Source organism: Natator depressus, chromosome 15, assembly GCF_965152275.1.
Source record: "Natator depressus isolate rNatDep1 chromosome 15, rNatDep2.hap1, whole genome shotgun sequence".
NCBI lineage: Eukaryota > Metazoa > Chordata > Testudines > Cheloniidae > Natator > Natator depressus.
The window spans coordinates 28,242,213-28,259,434 of NC_134248.1; the positions used below are offsets into that span (position 1 = coordinate 28,242,213).

Sequence of the window (17,222 nt, forward strand, 5' to 3'; positions counted from 1 at the left end):
GTATAAATTTAAAATGCATTAAAGAGTCCTATGGCCTCTGTTATGCTGGAGGTCAGACTAGCTGATTGCAGTGCTCCTCTCTGGCTTTACAATCTATGAACCTCTCACTCAGCAAGTGACTTCTAGGCCCGTTGAGTCGAACGGGCCAGACTGTGACCTTGGTCACACCACACTGTGGAACTGGAGTGACTCAGCTCACTGCAGTGGCCCAGATCTACAACGGTGTGAGTGGCAGAGGAATCTACATCCACCCATCTAAGGGGAGCTTATCACTGTGACTAGGATACCAACCCAACTTTCAAAAATGGAAGTATGGCAGCTCCCTAGCTGAGCAAATGCAGTGGGCATGTAAGGCACTATCAGAATTATCTGAGCAACTGCACGTGAGGGGATGAGACCTTGCTTGGCCTCTCCTGGCTGCTGCTGTTGTTGAATATAGCTGCTGATCTTTTCTTTCCCTCCTGGTTGCAGCTGGGCTTTTCACCAGCCTGGGCTGAAGGCTCTTTGAAATCAGTATTTTGTTCCGTGACATTAATTTTATGATATCCCTGGAGTGGTTCCAAAGCAAAGTTTTATGTGATATGATTACACAAGGTGAATTGTCCTGTATCTGTTTAATGAAACAGATACCGTCTTTAATGATTCTTTGGGGAATTAAATACAGTTAAGCTATTAATCAGGCATTGGTTCCTCAAGGAGGACAAGAGGAAGGAGCACATACCCAGAGCTTTTATGCATCTTAAGATACATGTGTATTACAGTTTCAGCAGAATCACAGCTTATTATTGGTGTTTCATTATCCTTTTTATCACCTGATTTTAATGTGGGGATCAATTAGCAAGAGACCTTGGGAATAACGGAAAGATTTTTAGTAGGGCGCGCGTGCAGTCAGCCTAGGGACCAGATGACTAGTTGAGCTCACTGAGGATATTATCAATCACCAACCAAAGACCTGTGTGGAAGTTTATCGACAGGGCCCATTGTCATTTCTTTCAGAGCCATTTTGCTGAACTACTCCTGGTGTTGAGGATCAGAAAACACCACATTTAGTATCTCTCCCTCTCTCTCTCTCAAACGCACACACACAGGGCCCATTTTTATTTACAGTTGTCCAAGGGAAAGAATTGAAACTATAAAGTCAACCTCAAAACTCCGTGATTAGACAGACTGTTTGCATTCAATTTCAGGAGTGACAGGTGGTAATAGCCACTTTGATTAAACCCAGAGAGCCCAAGTGGCCTGAAGAAATGCAGAGTGGAGGCTGATTAAATGCCCGGAGAGGAGGAGGTGGGGGGGTCTTGAAGTGGTTGCCACTGACAGTAGAAGTGAAAAGAAGGCAAGCATTACCTTGCCTCAGTAGCTGAGATTTCCAGCTCACATGACACTGTTGTCATGGAAATCATACCAGTTCTGTGTACAGAAAGTGAGTCAGCCCCATTGACTTTAGAAGCAAGCAGCATCTCAGCAGAGTCGAGGGAAGCTACAAGGGGAAAAGATACTGGGCTACAGAAGAGAAGTTTCAGACTTAAAGCCAGTTTTAGGAGATGTTGGTAAAGATCAATCTGGCAAGGTCAGCAAGGTCAGCAAGGTTATGTGATTCATATAGAAAAGGAGTACTTGTGGCATACAGTATGCATCCGATGAAGTGAGCTGTAGCTCACGAAAGCTTATGCTCAAATAAATTGGTTAGTCTCTAAGGTGCCACAAGTACTCCTTTTCTTTTTGCGAATACAGACTAACACGGCTGTTACTCTGAAACCTGTCGTGATGCATATGATATGCATGAAGTTTGCATGCTGTATGGAAAGACTCCTCCTCAGCAGATGTGCTGCAGAGAGTGACTCAACCATGACTGGAAAAACACGAGGCCATTAACAGCAAGAAAACACCATTTGAACAGGGTAGGAATGTGGGATCAGTTTAGTTCTGTAAGGAGGGCCGTTAAGTTTAGAAACATGACAGTTCACAGCTGTCAGAGACATGAACAAAAAAGCACCCCCGCGCTTGTTAAAAATACTGCAGCTCTTACAGTAGTAAAAATCACACCGAATTATAGAAATGTGGGGCTGGAAGGGACCTGGAGAGTCATCAAATCCAGCCACCTGCACTGAGGCAGGACCGAATAAACCTCGACTATCCCTGACAGGTGTTTGTTCAACCTGTTCTTAAACACCTCCTATAATGGGGATTCTACAACCTCCCTTGGAAGCTTATTCCAGAGCTTAACCACCCTTATAGTTAGAAAGTTTTCCCAAATATCTAACCTAAATCTCCCTTGCTGCAGATTTAGCCCATTACTACTTGTCCTACCTTCAGTGGACATTGAGAACAATTGATCACCCTCCTCTTTATAACAGCCTTTAACGCATTTGAAGACTGTTCTCAGGTTCCCCCACCCCCCACCTCAGTCTTCTTTTCTCAAGACTCAACATGCCCAATTTGTTTAACCTTCCCTCGCAGTCAGGGTTTCTAAACCTTTGATCATTTTTGTTGCTGTCCTCTGGACTCTCTCCAGTTTGTCCACATTTTTCCTAAAGTGTGGTGCCCAGAATTGGACAGAGAACTCCAGCTGAGGCCTCACCAGTGCTGAGCTAAGTTCCCCCACACATCACCTCCATATTGGTGCACATAACAAAATTAATTCCACACATGGAGGTAAAAAATTAGAGGGAATACTGGTGCTGAGTAGAGCAGGACAATTACCTCCTGTGTCTTACATATGATACCCCTGTTAATGCATCCCAGAATGACATTAGCCTTTTTCACAACTGCATCGCACTGTGATCCGCTATAACCCCCAGATCCTTTTCAGCGGTACCACCACCTAGCCAGTTATTCCCCAGTTTGTAGCTCTGCATTTGATTATTCCTTCCTAAGTGAAGCACTTTGCATTTATCTTCATAGAATTTCATCTTATTGATTTCAAATCAATTCTCCAATTTATCAAGGTCATTTTAAATTTGAATCCTGCCCTCCACGGTGCTTTCAACCCACCCTCCCCTTCCAACTTGGTGTCATCTGCAAATTTTATATCACCTTCATCATCATCATAATGTGCACACTTCTCCTGCCTGTTGTTGGAAGATCTCACTGTATTTTACAGTGGGGCCAGATACAGAGGATTTTCCTATATGCACATGCCAGGATTTTCAAACTGGATAAGGATTTGGATGCCCGATTGCAATTCAAATGAATGGGAATTGAGTGTGGAAATCTCAGCCATAGCACGGATCAGATTGTTACCCCACATTGGAGCGTTCATTAATTATGCCCTGTTACACCCCAGTGAGCTAGGCAAGTATAACCAGTATAATTCATATCCCCTTTTTACAGAATGGGCTATGAGACACAGAGAAGGCAGGTCACTGACCAAGCTTACACAGTGAGCAAGCCATACCATGGTGTCACCGCTGGTCTCACTTTAAGGCTCAAAGGGAGGTATCAGCTGTACAAAGCTGATATTTCAGGGAGTCTGTCCCCATGTACAGGGGGGCTTCAGCGTGTCCTTCCGGAAAAACGAAAGGAACACAAACGGACTGCAGGAAGGGAGAAAACAAGCCAGATTATTTGATACCTACATTTCCTGTCCGATCCTTTCTCACTTGTCCCTCCTCCTTACTCTTATTGGGGAAGAGACACCGACGCATATCAGACAGGGCTGGGGGAAACTAAGACCATATGTCCCTTCTTCAGCCTGAGTCAGGGTCAAGAACACAGTCTAGTCCATAATACCGTGTTGATATGTTTATAGAGTCTCCAGCCTTCCAGATATTTCTGCCCCGTCCCCCTGGCATAAGCGTTAGCCCCCTCCAATTCTTTCCCCCCACTGCTGGCTCCAGGACCTCCTCCTCAGTGTCCCCAGGATTGGAACAGGCTCCCAGACCCAGTCAACACGAGTGCCACTGCTTCCCCCCTCTCCTTCATGCCACTCCTAAAGACCTCACCCTGTAATGAAGTCCTGATGTCGTAGCTCCCACCTACATTAATTGCACCCTTCCTGTTTGTACACTTAGACCAAGTCTTGCATGCCTTCCTTGCCTGAGAGCTGGGCTGGATTGACACATCACTGGGCCCTAGGCAACCATAGGGGTCACAGAGCCACTCAGGTTTGGGTCTCCTCCCCCCAAATTTAGGGCATAGGCACCTGCTTAGTTCACCTATGCATCAGTCCAGCCCTGCTTGAGAGGTCTCTTTGATGTCCAACAGACCAGGATTTGACCTTTGCTTTGTAATCCCATTGGGTCAGGGGCCGAGGTCTTTGTTCTATAGGGGAATTGTTACTCTTGCAAAGTGCCACCATAATATTAATAATATTACTCATAGATAGATTGGTAAACAAGAGACCTACATAGTTTCTAGTGCCTTCACACATGCTGTGACTGATACTGTTGTTAATGGATTTCCTTTGCTTCTCGCAGAATGGCCAGAATTCGTTAAGAATTACGCCCCCTGGTGGGCCACTCACACCCTGGACTGGTTGAAGTATGGCAAAAACGTCCTTGTGGTGCACTTTGAGGACCTGAAGCGAGATCTCTTTGTCCAACTGAAGAGGATGGTGAGCCTCCTGGGCACCAGGGTGTTTGAGGACAGACTCTTGTGTGTCGAGGGCCAGAAAGATGGAAACTTTAAGCGCTCCGGGCTGAGGAAACTGGAATATGACCCCTACACGCCCGAGATGAGAAAAACGATCAGCACTTACATTAAAACCGTGGACATGGCTCTGAAACTCAGAAACCTCACAGGGGTCCCAGATGACTATTATCCAAGATGATGAAGATGACGCTTGGGGGAACGGACTCTAACCAGAACAGAAAGGCTTGGTTTTCCCAGCCAGTACCTAGTTCCACCCAGTGGGTGGCTTTCTTTGAATTATCCACCTGCTGCTATTAGCTGTTAATGAATTCCCTGCATGAGAAAAAAGAATGGTTACCCGTCATCGCTGAGAAGATGCCTTGGCAAACACATCGACGAGTCTAAATTCTTTGGGGATCGTGCTGTTGTGAATTGGCGTTTGCGACCTGAAAAGCTTCACCTCTGCTGTCTTTACTGTTTTCTCTCTCCTGTAGCGCGGGGTGCGTTTTCTGTTCTCTGTCAGACTTTACAAAGTGGCGAACAATGCTCAGAAATGGCGGGAAGGAGAAGCAGCCTCCGGTTTCCAGTCTGAAACGGGGCTGAACAGAGACACGGCATTTAAAATTTCATCTGATGTTATTTACGGTGATCCATTCATTCCTAATAACTTACTTCTTTATTTATAACCTTCCTTGGAGTTTGGGGCTAATGCTAATGCTGGAGATTAACAGTAAAACTCACCGTGCATTTCCCGGGCCTAATTCAGCTCACAGGCCCTGATCCAGCAAGACGCTTTAGCACATAGTTAGCTGTAAGCACGGCCTCTCAACCTGGGGGGCACGACCACCTTGATTTTCTTAGATCACTCAGTAGGAGGGAAGTCCTGACCGAATGGGATGGGCATCGGGGTGGAGAGGAGTATGGAAGAGGCTGAGAACCACTGATTTCAGGCACCTGCTTAGCTGTAAACACAGGAACAGTCCCACTGGGCCTATTCCACTACTCTCATGCTCAAAGTTAAGCATGTGCCTAAGCGCTTTGCTGGATCAGGGCCGTGGTTACATGAGTCTAAATCTGAGGAATGACACTGGAGTTACACTGGTTTAAACAAGAGCAAACGTGCCCCATCCCCCACCCACATCCCAGCTGTATTGTCCTTCCCACCTCCTCCTGCCTAAGGCCTGGCTGATGCTGATCATCTCTCCCATCACTGGCTTTGGCAGCAGATGCGGCCGGGCCTGGACAGGCTCCTGCGGTGGCTGTTGACATTCTTGTCACAGAATCCCAGACAGGGTCATTATCTTTAGACAAATATTTGCTGCTTCGTCGGTGCAAGGGCACCACAAGCCGCTTCCATTTGCCCTCCTCGCAGACGCCAGCTCTCTCCTCTGGCAAGCCAAGGTCTCCCTCAAGCGCTCACAGCTGACCCATCCCCTGGTGCTGACAATCACCCATGGGCGGGGAAGTAGTTTCAGGGCCGCTTAGCACTGAAGCTGTCAGGCTGATTAGATCCCCTGCATGCTCATTTGACACTGAAAATTAGAACAGAAAGAAGGAGAGGAAAAAATGATTCTCAAGAAGGAGAGATGGAGGGCTGGGTCCTCCATCCCTGCCCTCCACAGCGCGTAAGCTGTAAAGCAGGGGTAACGTCACTGTCCTTTGGAGAATTACAAATGAGCGAATGGTTTGGGGGTTGGGCACCAAGTGCTGGAGAGCTGTTGAATTTGGATCTGAGCCTCATGTCAACCAGAGTCTGGGGTCCCCAGATTTGAGGTTCCAGTTCAGTGTGTCCAAGCTGTGAAGTCTGGATTTAGATGTGAATCCAAACTCCCTCAAAATTCAAGGGGGAGGGACGGTTCAAGCCCCAGTGTCCGGATTGGACCGATCTACGCTAATCATGCATCAGGTACCCATTTGGCTTGGATTCCACAGTACAGCAACAGCAGACAGGATGCGGCCTTTAGTTAGCTGAATTGTAATTGAAAATCTTGCAGCTGAATAGCTCGTACTCTAGATGTTCACTGCCTTTTAAAAAGCCCTTCATCTCTGGAGAGGCAACAAGGAGCCTTTTGGAGTCAACAGGATAAGAGCAGCCATTCTTACTCAGCCTGCTTGACTCTCCTTCTCTCCCGTTCCTCCCAAAGCCTGCTGCTCTGCCGAGAAGGGTTGAGCACCCACCTCGGAAATGAGTTCGCAGTCGCTCCTCTAACCTGAAATTTGTTCTGCAACAAGGATGTTGCTCCGTTTTCCATCAGCCATTACCATGCCTTGTGCACAAGAGAACGAGGAGAGGGATGGAGGGTTTTAGGGAGGAAATCCTGAGGCTGAGCTGTTTAGATGGCTAAAATCAGGAACAAATTACTCCAGCTGGAAACAATTCAGGACCACTCCCTGCAACCCGCCCCCACACCCACTCAGACACTAACCCATGGCCACACCAAGAGGCGGCTGTGAGAGACACTCTGTCGCCTCTGAGTTCTTGCTGTGGAAAAAAAGGAGTCAAAAACCAAAGGATTTGTGTGTGTGTATTTCAGTAAGGTATCATTTTGCAAAGCCGAAGTTCCTAGGAGCTGTGTGTGGTCCTGCAGCAAATTCCAAACCACCGGTTCATTCCCGGATCAATGCTTCACTGCAGTCCAGTTCCCCCACCCTGCCAACATAATCTGCGAGACCCCTTTGGATTAGATGCAAAAGCCATATATTGTACTCTGCCTTTTTCTATAGTTAGTTACTTGACAGTTGGCTTTTAACTCTTGATCTTGATAGAAATCAGTGCACAGTTCTCTATATATCTCTATATTCCAGGAAAGCAAAGCAAACTACATTGAGAAGAGAAAAAATTTAAATAAATATATTTTTTTAATGTGTCTGAGGAAAAGACATAGCCAAATGGAAAATGACAGCAACATCAGGGCTGCGGGGTTTGCTTTCATTGGGTTTTTTTTTTCCTTCCTGATTTCTCTTTTCTTTGGCTGTTTAGTCATCTAGGTGCAAGCAGAAGCCTTAGCTTACAAACCAGGTCTCATCTCTGAATGTATTTTGTAAGGAGTAACTACAGAGTTTTTAACTCTTTCTTTAGCCAATCATTTGAGGTTTTCTAGGAGATTGGACGCCTGTGTCCTGATAGAGAAAAGCAATCTGGTTTCCTTTTTCTTCGTATGTGGCAGTCCCGGGGCTGCCAAACTCTGTCAGAGCAATCCTCAGGTTAACGCCTATTAAACGAGAGTTTTGTTGATATTCCTCAGCGTGCTGGCATGTGTTTTGCAGAACAGCTCGACACACACACACGCACACGCACACACACACACACAGACACGAGCCGGGGACACAGAGATGTCACCCACAGAGACAGCTCAAAGGCAACTGTCAGACAAGGACGATATTGCCCCCAAAACGGGCTAGGTGCTTCACAGAGCAAATCCTCCGACGTGACATGGTTTCCTGGCCAAAGAGCTGACAATCACATTGTTGACGAAAGCAGCAAAGAGGATGGGATGCAGCAACCGGCGGAAAGCAGGGAGCAACAGGGGATGGAGCAAAGGGCCAGGGTTACAGACGTGCACTCCCTCGCCTGTACAAACCTGGGAAAATCACAATGTTATTGCTATATTTATGCCTCTTCTGGGAGACACAAAATAAGTGAAAAGAAAAGGAGTACTTGTGGCACCTTAGAGACTAACCAATTTATTTGAGCATGAGCTTTCGAGAGCTACAGCTCACTTCATCGGATGCATACTGTGGAAATTGCAGAAGACATTATATACACAGACACCATGAAACAATACCTCCTCCCACCCCACTCTCCTGCTGGTAATAGCTTATCTAAAGTGATCATCAAGTTGGGCCATTTCCAGCACAAATCCAGGTTTTCTCACCCTCCGCCCCCCCACAGACAAACTCACTCTCTTGCTGGTAATAGCCCATCCAAAGTGACCACTCTCTTCACAATGTGTATGATAATCAAGGTGGGCCATTTCCTGCAGAAATCCAGGTTCTCTCACCCCCTCACCCCCCTCCAAAAACCACACACACAAACTCACTCTCCTGCTGGTAATAGCCTATCCAAAGTGACCACTCTCCTTACAACCTAACACCCCCCCCCCCCGACGTTCTGGTTAAATTTGGATTTATGCTGGAAGTGGCCCACCTTGATTGTCATGCACATGGTGGGAAGAGTGGTCAGTTTGGATGAGCTATTACCAGCAGGAGAGTGGGGTGGGAGGAGGTATTGTTTCATGGTGTCTGTTTATATAATGTCTTCTGCAATTTCCACAGGATGCATCCGATGAAGTGAGCTGTAGCTCACGAAAGCTCATGCTCAAATAAATTGGTTAGTCTCTAAGGTGCCACAAGTACTCCTTTTCTTTTTGCGAATACAGACTAACACGGCTGTTACTCTGAAACAAAATAAGTGGTGCTTTAGGAAGGCTCTGAATGAGAAGAAAAGGGAGGGATTGCTCAGGATATTACACGTGTAAGGGGCAAAGGCATGGGACTGGGAGAAGAAATGTCTCCCAAACACACACACACACACACACACGTTAAAAGCCTGCAAAGGCAGGTCGCTTGAGTTTTCCCGTGCAGACACAAACCATCTGGTGAAGTTCAAGGATGTGTTACCTCAGTGGGACCCAAACCCAGAATCTCCCCGGTTTTGCCAGCCTTGGGGCAAGCACTTTGCTCCTCGGTGACGATGCAAATGGAACAATCCCTCTCTCCCACGGGAGCGTTCTGCCCCTTCTTATGGATGCAATGTCCTTGGAGAGCCTCATGGGCCAAGTTCAAGAGCAGCCGTGCCTAGGGCAGATCAGTTCTGCTGCCATGAGCAGATGCTGCTAAGAACAAACTGCCAGGGCAACGAATTCTAACTGGGGCAGCCAGGAGAAGAAGTGTGAAAGCAAAAGTAACACCTCCCTATATTGCAAAAAGAGAGCGAAAATGCCAGGCTGGCATCTAGAATCGAAGCTCTAAAGGAAGCCTGCATGTGTAATTGGAAAAGAGAAAAAAATGACAAGCCGGGGAGCTGACAGCATAGCCCTAAGCCGGCATCCAGAGAAATCTTCTCCAGGGTGACCCGCAGGAAATCTGTAGACAGTAGATCCATACATAACCACGGAAAGGCAGATGTTGACACCCAACAGTCGACAAAACAAAAATCGCCGAAGGGTGTTCACACTTGCTCCCTCTGTTGGCAGATCATGGCCACATTGGGGACACCATCATCGACAGGGTGAGCAATGCGCCGTGGGCATGTATCCCACAGTGAGCATTGCGGGAAGGCAGAGCTGCGCATCTGGGGAGGATTCCCACCGAGTTCTCCCACAGCCCCCTCAGCTGCCGGGAGCGACATCCGGAGCTGCTCTGGGAGCTCTCCGTGCTGAGGCTTGTCAAAGCAGCGCAGCAGTCCCGTCCCTGCAGCCGCAGTCTGCCTGCCGCTGTGCTCCAGTGCAGGGCAGAACAGGAGCCTTCCACATTAATGATTTGCTCTTTGTTCCCCCAAGGGAGCCGCGCGCTCAGCTGTCAGATACTTCCCGCAGCTTGGAAAGGGGAGGGGCGCATGTCTGCAGGGCAGCAGAGATCGAAACAGTGAGCAGAGCGGTCCCGGCAGGCATTGTGGGATACGGGGGGAAGCCAGTTCTGTCGACAAAACAAACAGCAGTGTCTACACTGGCTCTTTGTCCACGATAAAGGGAGGGGAAAAGAAAAAAGTATCTCGGAGGGGTGGACGTTCTTTGTCACCGAAACCGGGCGTTTTTCCCGACAAAAGTCGCATTGTACTGTGTACGCTCCTGCTGTTCTGTCGCCAAAAGGCAGCTTTTGGCGACAAAACTTGGTAGTGTAGGCAAAGCCTGAGTGAAAGGCTAAGTGCTAGTAGTCACTGGATTTCCGGAGCAGCAGGAGTGACTGGTACGCTTGAGACACTACTTGCGATATCAGGATCATTCTAACTCACTGGAAAAAATACTGCAAAACAATATTCCAATGCTTCCAGACTTTGCGCAATCTAGTCACTCACCAGCGTGCTTCTGCTGAAATTGCTGATGTCGTGCAGATCTATGGACAGAGCAGACTCAGCTGCTGGAGAGATCACATCCAAGCTTTTAGTAATACATAAGGCACTATAGTAGGGGGGAAAGCATTATCTAAAAAAGGTCATCCTGCACACAAGTGGACACCAATGTTCCCCACCTCGCCCTCTCCCTAGCAGTCCTGCACACCCATGTTTGTAGATTCCTGTGGCAGATGAGCATCAACGTCATCAAAATTATAACAACTAATTACTTGAGCCTCACAAGCCCCTTGGGCTTGGAGAAGCTCTCAAGAGTTGTGATGAACAGCTCAGCTTCTAGAGTCAACAACTTGCACCAGGAAACTCATGCGAATCAGCTTTCAGGTGACATTTTTGGTCCTTCTTGCTTCTTGTGAGGCTGAAAAGACCGTAAGAACAGCCTTTCCTTGCATTAGTTTGACACCTTGCACCTCCAAACTCAGATCTGCAACAAAACCCTAATTCAGGTGAGTTTTGCATGATGTCCAATTGCACCAGAGAAGTTCTGCTGAGCTTTAGTCTGTGGATTCACAGATGGGTGCATTATGAGTGTATAAAACTCATTGGCTAGAGAGATAAACCACCCCTTTTTCCTGGCAAAATATGCCTGCTTTTCATTTTTGGCACAAAATATTGTCCAGTTTGTGTTAGCAGTAAGTGCTGAGCAAACAAAGAGTTAAGTAATACAGACTTCAGTGCTGCAGCTCTTTGAACAGGCAGAGAAGGTTAGCACAACACATTAGGTCAGTCACAAAGTTCTCTCTGTCCATACTGTACAGCACGACCCTTGTAAACTCCCTGTTCCCCCTGACGGCAGCCACCAGAGTTACTGGCCTGCGACCCAGGCCCTCCTGGTACTGGCCCACCCTGTAATAAAATCCTTTCCACTGATGTTCTTGGAAACGGAGTGAAAACCCCAAGACCCAAATACACAGAGCTCCTCACGCTACACAGTGAAAGCTCCATAGCAAAGCTATTAATGGCCCTACACACGAGCCGGCAGTTTACAATGGGAATCAGACTTGGTGGTGCCTCGAGTGAAACGGAGAAAATTACCAAGCTAATTATTTAATTAGAGCTTGGCGAGAAAGTCAAGCCAGGGTAATGCTTCAGACAGGCCCCAGCGTGACTGGCAGAGGAGTTCACAGGCTTGTGGTCTGTTACCCGGGCCAGGCCTGTGTTGTCCCACATCAGCAATACCTGCAACTCATCCATGCCAAGAGCAAGATTTTCAAGGAACATGCAGCCGTCCTTGTAGCCACATGAATGGGGTTTCATTGGGCCTGCCCGGAAAGAACCACAGCATAGGCCCGAAGGACACAGGTTCTTTATGCCCAACAGCAAAGTTCTCAATGGTCTGCTTTGTCCAAGCAAAATGCCTTTGCCCACAGACAGTAGGGCATTATGCTGTATGGCAGAGCTTGCAAGATGGAATGAGAATTTGGGAGGGTGAAGGCTCCAAGTAGGAGGTTTCTCCAGCTCCTCTGACTATTTTCCCCCCAAACATTTTAGGATTCACAAATTAGGTTTGAGTTTTAAATGACAGATCCCCATCTCCCTTTCCAATATGTCAGGGGAAGATACAAGTAACCCCACAACTCCTTCTCACAGAGAACCCCGGCTCCCACCTTTCTCACTGCTGGTGTCTTCTATGGGATGAGGTCACCAATGACCTATCACCCTTCCACCAATCCTTGTGGGTTACATGCTGCCTCTTGTCCCGTCTGTCCTGGTGGTAGGAGCTGGCCAGGAGTCCCCGGTGCTCTTCCTCCTCCAATCTATGGATTTTGGGGAAAATAACTTCTCAGGACAAATTCTTTAAATAGAGGGTTTCTTGTATTATTGTTCCTAGATATAAGCCACTGGTAATGACAACACATTACAAACATAAATAGCTCCTTCATGATATTTTATTACCTCTGGAATATCCTTAAAGTAAGGGCTTTTCTGTTGCATCCTCTAAGTTTAAAGCCAACTGATTCACTAAGAACATTATTTCCATTCTCTGTTATAATTATTTCCATGAAATAAAGTTCTGGACTTGGTGGAATTTATTTCTTTTCTCTTTGTCTATCGCCCTCTCGTTTTCGATTCTTTAAATCGTTATTTTTAGTGATGCATTCACCACCGTAAACCTGTATGCAGCGCATGGCTTATTCTGAGAAGTATCATCCTGCAACAGATACAATTCCAGTAAACCCTACTGGAAATAATTAACACAGAGAAAGGAAGCTAATCTCAGAGATAAAAGAATTAAGAGTCAATATCCCATGCATAAAACATACCCTGTGCTTAGTTTTCAATCTAAACCTTATAATCCCCTTTGATTAGCAATAGAGGGGATTGGTAAATGGATACAATTCTAGCTCTCTCTCGATTGTATTTTCAGCACTGCCATCACTACCATCACAATGGGCAGCGTTTTCCAAAGCCGTTGGCCTTGGCCGATTTTGTTCCCACTGAGGCCAATGCTAAAACTCCCCTTGCTTTCAGTGGGGGCAGAGTGAGGTCAGTGTTGACCCCTTTAGGAAATCCCAGCCCTTTACATACACATTCAAACCCTGCACTCCGTGTACCGGGGGCCCTGTCTCCTCCTCTCCAACAGTTACGCTGCTTTCTTCAGCAGGGTTTTCTTGCTCAGTCTCCACGACGAATGCCACCAGGCCTCCTTCTGCTGACAACACTGATGGGACGCTCATGCCAAGTGCTTACCGTGCTCTCTAAGGGTCCATCTACACTGGGATAAAAGATCCAGGGCATGGGCATGGCTGGCCCGGGTCAGCTGAAAGGGCTTGGGCTGAGGGGATAAAAATTGTTCTGTGGACATTCAGGTTGGGACCTCACAGGATCCCAGAGCTCGGGCTCCAGCCTGTCTACATGGCAATTTTCAGCCCTGGAGCCAGAGCCACGCGAGCTTGAGTCAGCTGACCCAGGCCAACTGGGTTTTTTTAATCCCTGTGTAGACGAACGCTAAGAGTGACGGATTTCAGGAGTGAAGAAGTCACCTGGAAACCTGCTCTGGGCTCTGCCAGTAGTGGAAAGGACCCACTGATTGCAGCCGCCCTGTGGATCCTGGAGCAGGAAGCCATCCCTGAGACAGCTGGGGCCCAGCCTGCTGTGGCCTTAAAGAGCAGTACAAGGACCTCAGCAGAGAGCTGGAACTGGATGGGGAGCTGGGGCAGAGTGCAGAGTACTGGACCGGTGTGTGCTTGTCAGTTTACAGTACCCTGTAGTGGGCTGCTGCAACTTTCATGCAGACTTTGCCTTCAGTCCCACATGCAGAACAGTGCCTCGGCGCAGCCTGCAGCTGACAAAGGCATGGCTTGTTGTGGCTAGGCCCTGGAAGGAAAGGGTGCAACCTTCTGGTAAAAGACGTGAATAGCTACCACGGTCATTTGGGTGTCAAGGATCAGTGATGAGTCCAGGAGGCCCATAAGATTCATGGGTTCATAGATTACAAGGCCAGAAGGGACCATAATGATCATCTAGTCCTGCATAACACAGGCCAGAGCATTTCTCCCAGCGAGTCTCGCGTCAAGCCCATAAATTCTCCTTGAACCAGAACAGACCTTTACCAAGACACTCAGTCTCCGTTTAAAGACTTCCAAGTGATGGAGGATTTACCCCCCATTGCTAGGTAAATTGTTCTAATGGTTGATTTGGTTTATCATTAAAAAACTGCATTGTACTGGGAGTCTGGATTTGTACTGCTCTCTCCACTGTAATTTAAATACTCCCGTCACCTTTGAATCTGGGCACAATGGGTGAGATTTTCAAAAGGGACGAGCACTGGCCAAATCATCCGCTGCAGCATCTAACTTCACCCTTCCACTACTTCAGTTCTCCCTGATGGAGCCTCAGTCATCTCCTCTTCATCCGCGTATTTCTACCGCTTGGGTGTGGGACATTGCCTGCATTTGAGCAACACAGAGCTGGGCAGTATCAGTATATTGTTTCATAAGGTTATCAGACCCAAGAGGATCTGGTCACATCCAAACCTCGCAAGTTGCTACCCGCAATGAACCTGAAGCTGGAACCTTCTGAGGTTCACCCAGTGCTGTCGACGTCTTTGCTGCCCGTGTTTCTGGTTTCGCCCGATCTCACTCAGGCTTAGATCAGGCTGTGTGCTTGTGCTCACCAGGCTCTGATGTGCCTTCACATCACACCCCGAGTGTAGGTAAGCAGCTACCAGGCAAGAGAAATCAGATCACATGTAGTCTGCATCCCTGGTGGGCAGAAATCAGAGGAAATTGATAATACACTGAGATATCATTTGAAAGTTCATTTCAAAATATTTGGAAGAAACAAGATGTATCATGCTTCGGAGACTGCATTTTCTGAAAGCCCAGAAGCGGAACCTGTAGTGAGCTTCCTGGCTGAGAAGAGACAGGGCTCAGTTGTAATGAATACAAAGGGGATACTTCATTAAGGCTAAGGGACTTGAATAAACCCCGCTGTTCTCTCTGACTCTATGACCCAACGCAACCGCTCTGCCTCCTGGCATCACCACACCGGAACTCTGTACATCTTGGCAGTCAAGGAAGGGACTTCTGATACCCTGTATGGTAACCATCTTTAATGAAAAAAGAACAGGAGGACTTGTGGCACCTTAGAGACGAACCAATTTATTTGAGCATAAGCTTTCGTGAGCTACAGCTCACTTCATCGGATGCATCCGTAGCTCACGAAAGCTTATGCTCAAATAAATTGGTTCGTCTCTAAGGTGCCACAAGTCCTCCTTTTCTTTTGCGAATACAGACTAACACGGCTGCTCCTCTGAACCCATCTTTAATGAGACGTCTGTCTACAAGATTAGACACTGGCACCGTGGAATCAAACAGGCGACTACTGTCTCTTTACAGATCCATGCTCTGTATGTTTAAAAATACATAATGCAGCCCCACTTGGCTTACACAGTCTAAATCACTGTATAAATAAGGAGCAATTTTTTAACAGTGAAGGTAAATATAAACCATTGGAAACACTGACCTTGGCATACAGGGATTTCTCTATCACTTGAAGTCTTTAAATCGAGACTGGATGTCTTTCTAAAACATACACTGCGGCTTAGCCAGAAGGGATAGCCTTGAAGCAGGAACCACTGGAAATCTATGACCTCTATTATGCAGGAGGTCAGACCAGAGAATCATAATGGTTCCTTTCTGGCCTTCAAAATCTGTGAATCATGTGGCAAATTGCCAGCACTACTATGATGGGTCTCGCGCTCTCTCTTCTTGGGGGCGGGGTGGTTTAGGGCACCGTTTCTTGCCCCTGAACTGGGGTATTAACTGCCCCACTAGTGTCCTAGAGGAGGGGAGTGGAGAGGGAGGGACCCGGGCCTGCCCTCTACTCTGGGTCCCAGCCCAGGGGCCCTAGGGATAGCGGTAAACCACTAGAACTAGTGGTTCCTTTCCCTGGGCTACTTTCCTTTCCTGCCCTTCAGCTTGTGGGGCTTCCTGCCCTCCCTCTGCATAAACCAGGTGTCCCTTTACCGAGGGTCTTGGTCTTCTGAGCCCACCACAGCACTTCTCCAAACTCTCCTCTGCTTCCCTCCAAACTGCTCTCTGCTCCAACACCAATCCACTCTGCTTCAACTCCTCCAAACGGCTCTCTGCTCCAACACCAACCCACTCTGCTTCAACTCCTCCTCTTGTCTGATTGAAGCAGGGGGAGGTTATCATGTGCCTGGCTTCAGGTGCTTTAATTGGCTTCAGGTACTTTAATTAATTTATAGCAAACTTTCTTCCCTCTACAGGGAATAAGGCTCCCTTCTAACACTCTCCTGCTGCCCTCTGGCCATGCTGTATCACAATCCATAATAAATGATCTTGCATTTTTACTTCCCCTTGTGTCCAAACCTCTCAAAATGCGGCACCAAAAAGAGTTCGCGCTCAAAACACCTCATGAGGCAAGGTGCATGCGAAGATCATTTCACTGCTGAGGAAACTGAGGCAGAGGGGGGTAAGTGACTTGCCCAAGGTCGTACAACAGAGGTGCTGGTTCTCTTCCCTGTTACCAGTTGAGAGGAAGATAACTGGGGGGCAGAACTGAAATGAACAAAAGCAGACAGTGTGAGCAACAAGGAAGAAAACCAGCAATTCCCTGGAGAGAGCAAAAAATGCACTAGATCCTTTCCTGACATCATTCTTCCATGAGAAGAGTTGCTGTAAGTGCTGCAGGAATGTCATGCAATCACAAATAGGAGGGGACGTGGCTATAAAACAAGCACCCCATTAAGACGTGGCCTACATGCTATGAAAAAGTTTGAGAACCCCCATCCTATAACGTAGCAGTGGCAAAGCCAGAAACAGGCCCCAGGAATTCTGACGCCCAGAGACCTACACTAACCTCCAGGGGTTGCACAGTTTGTCCCAATATGGAGGATTTTGATCTTTGCTCCATCCCAGCCTTTCTAAGGGGGCTGTCTGCAAACATTTGGCCAAGTTACAGTTTTCCTGAGGTATTGCACATCTTCCTGCCCTCAGCCTTCTCTGGAGTGAGTGTCGCACAAGTTACACGGTTGCTTATATCTGTGACGCAATCTGGTGTTACTTCCTTTCAGCAAAACACAAGAGATCACCACACACAGCGTGCTGTCTCC

General features: G+C 47.5%; 1 protein-coding gene across 1 annotated transcript in view; it reads left to right on the plus strand.

Annotated features, from left to right (window-relative positions):
• The window catches only part of WSCD2 (WSC domain containing 2), a 132,708-nt gene extending 124,905 nt beyond the window's left edge, over positions 1-7,803 (plus strand). The window contains exon 9 of the mRNA XM_074972908.1: positions 4,419-7,803. Coding sequence (XP_074829009.1) covers positions 4,419-4,771 — 353 coding nt within the window. The 3' untranslated portion in view covers positions 4,772-7,803. The remainder of the gene's footprint in view (positions 1-4,418) is intronic.
• Positions 7,804-17,222: the final 9,419 nt, after the last annotated feature.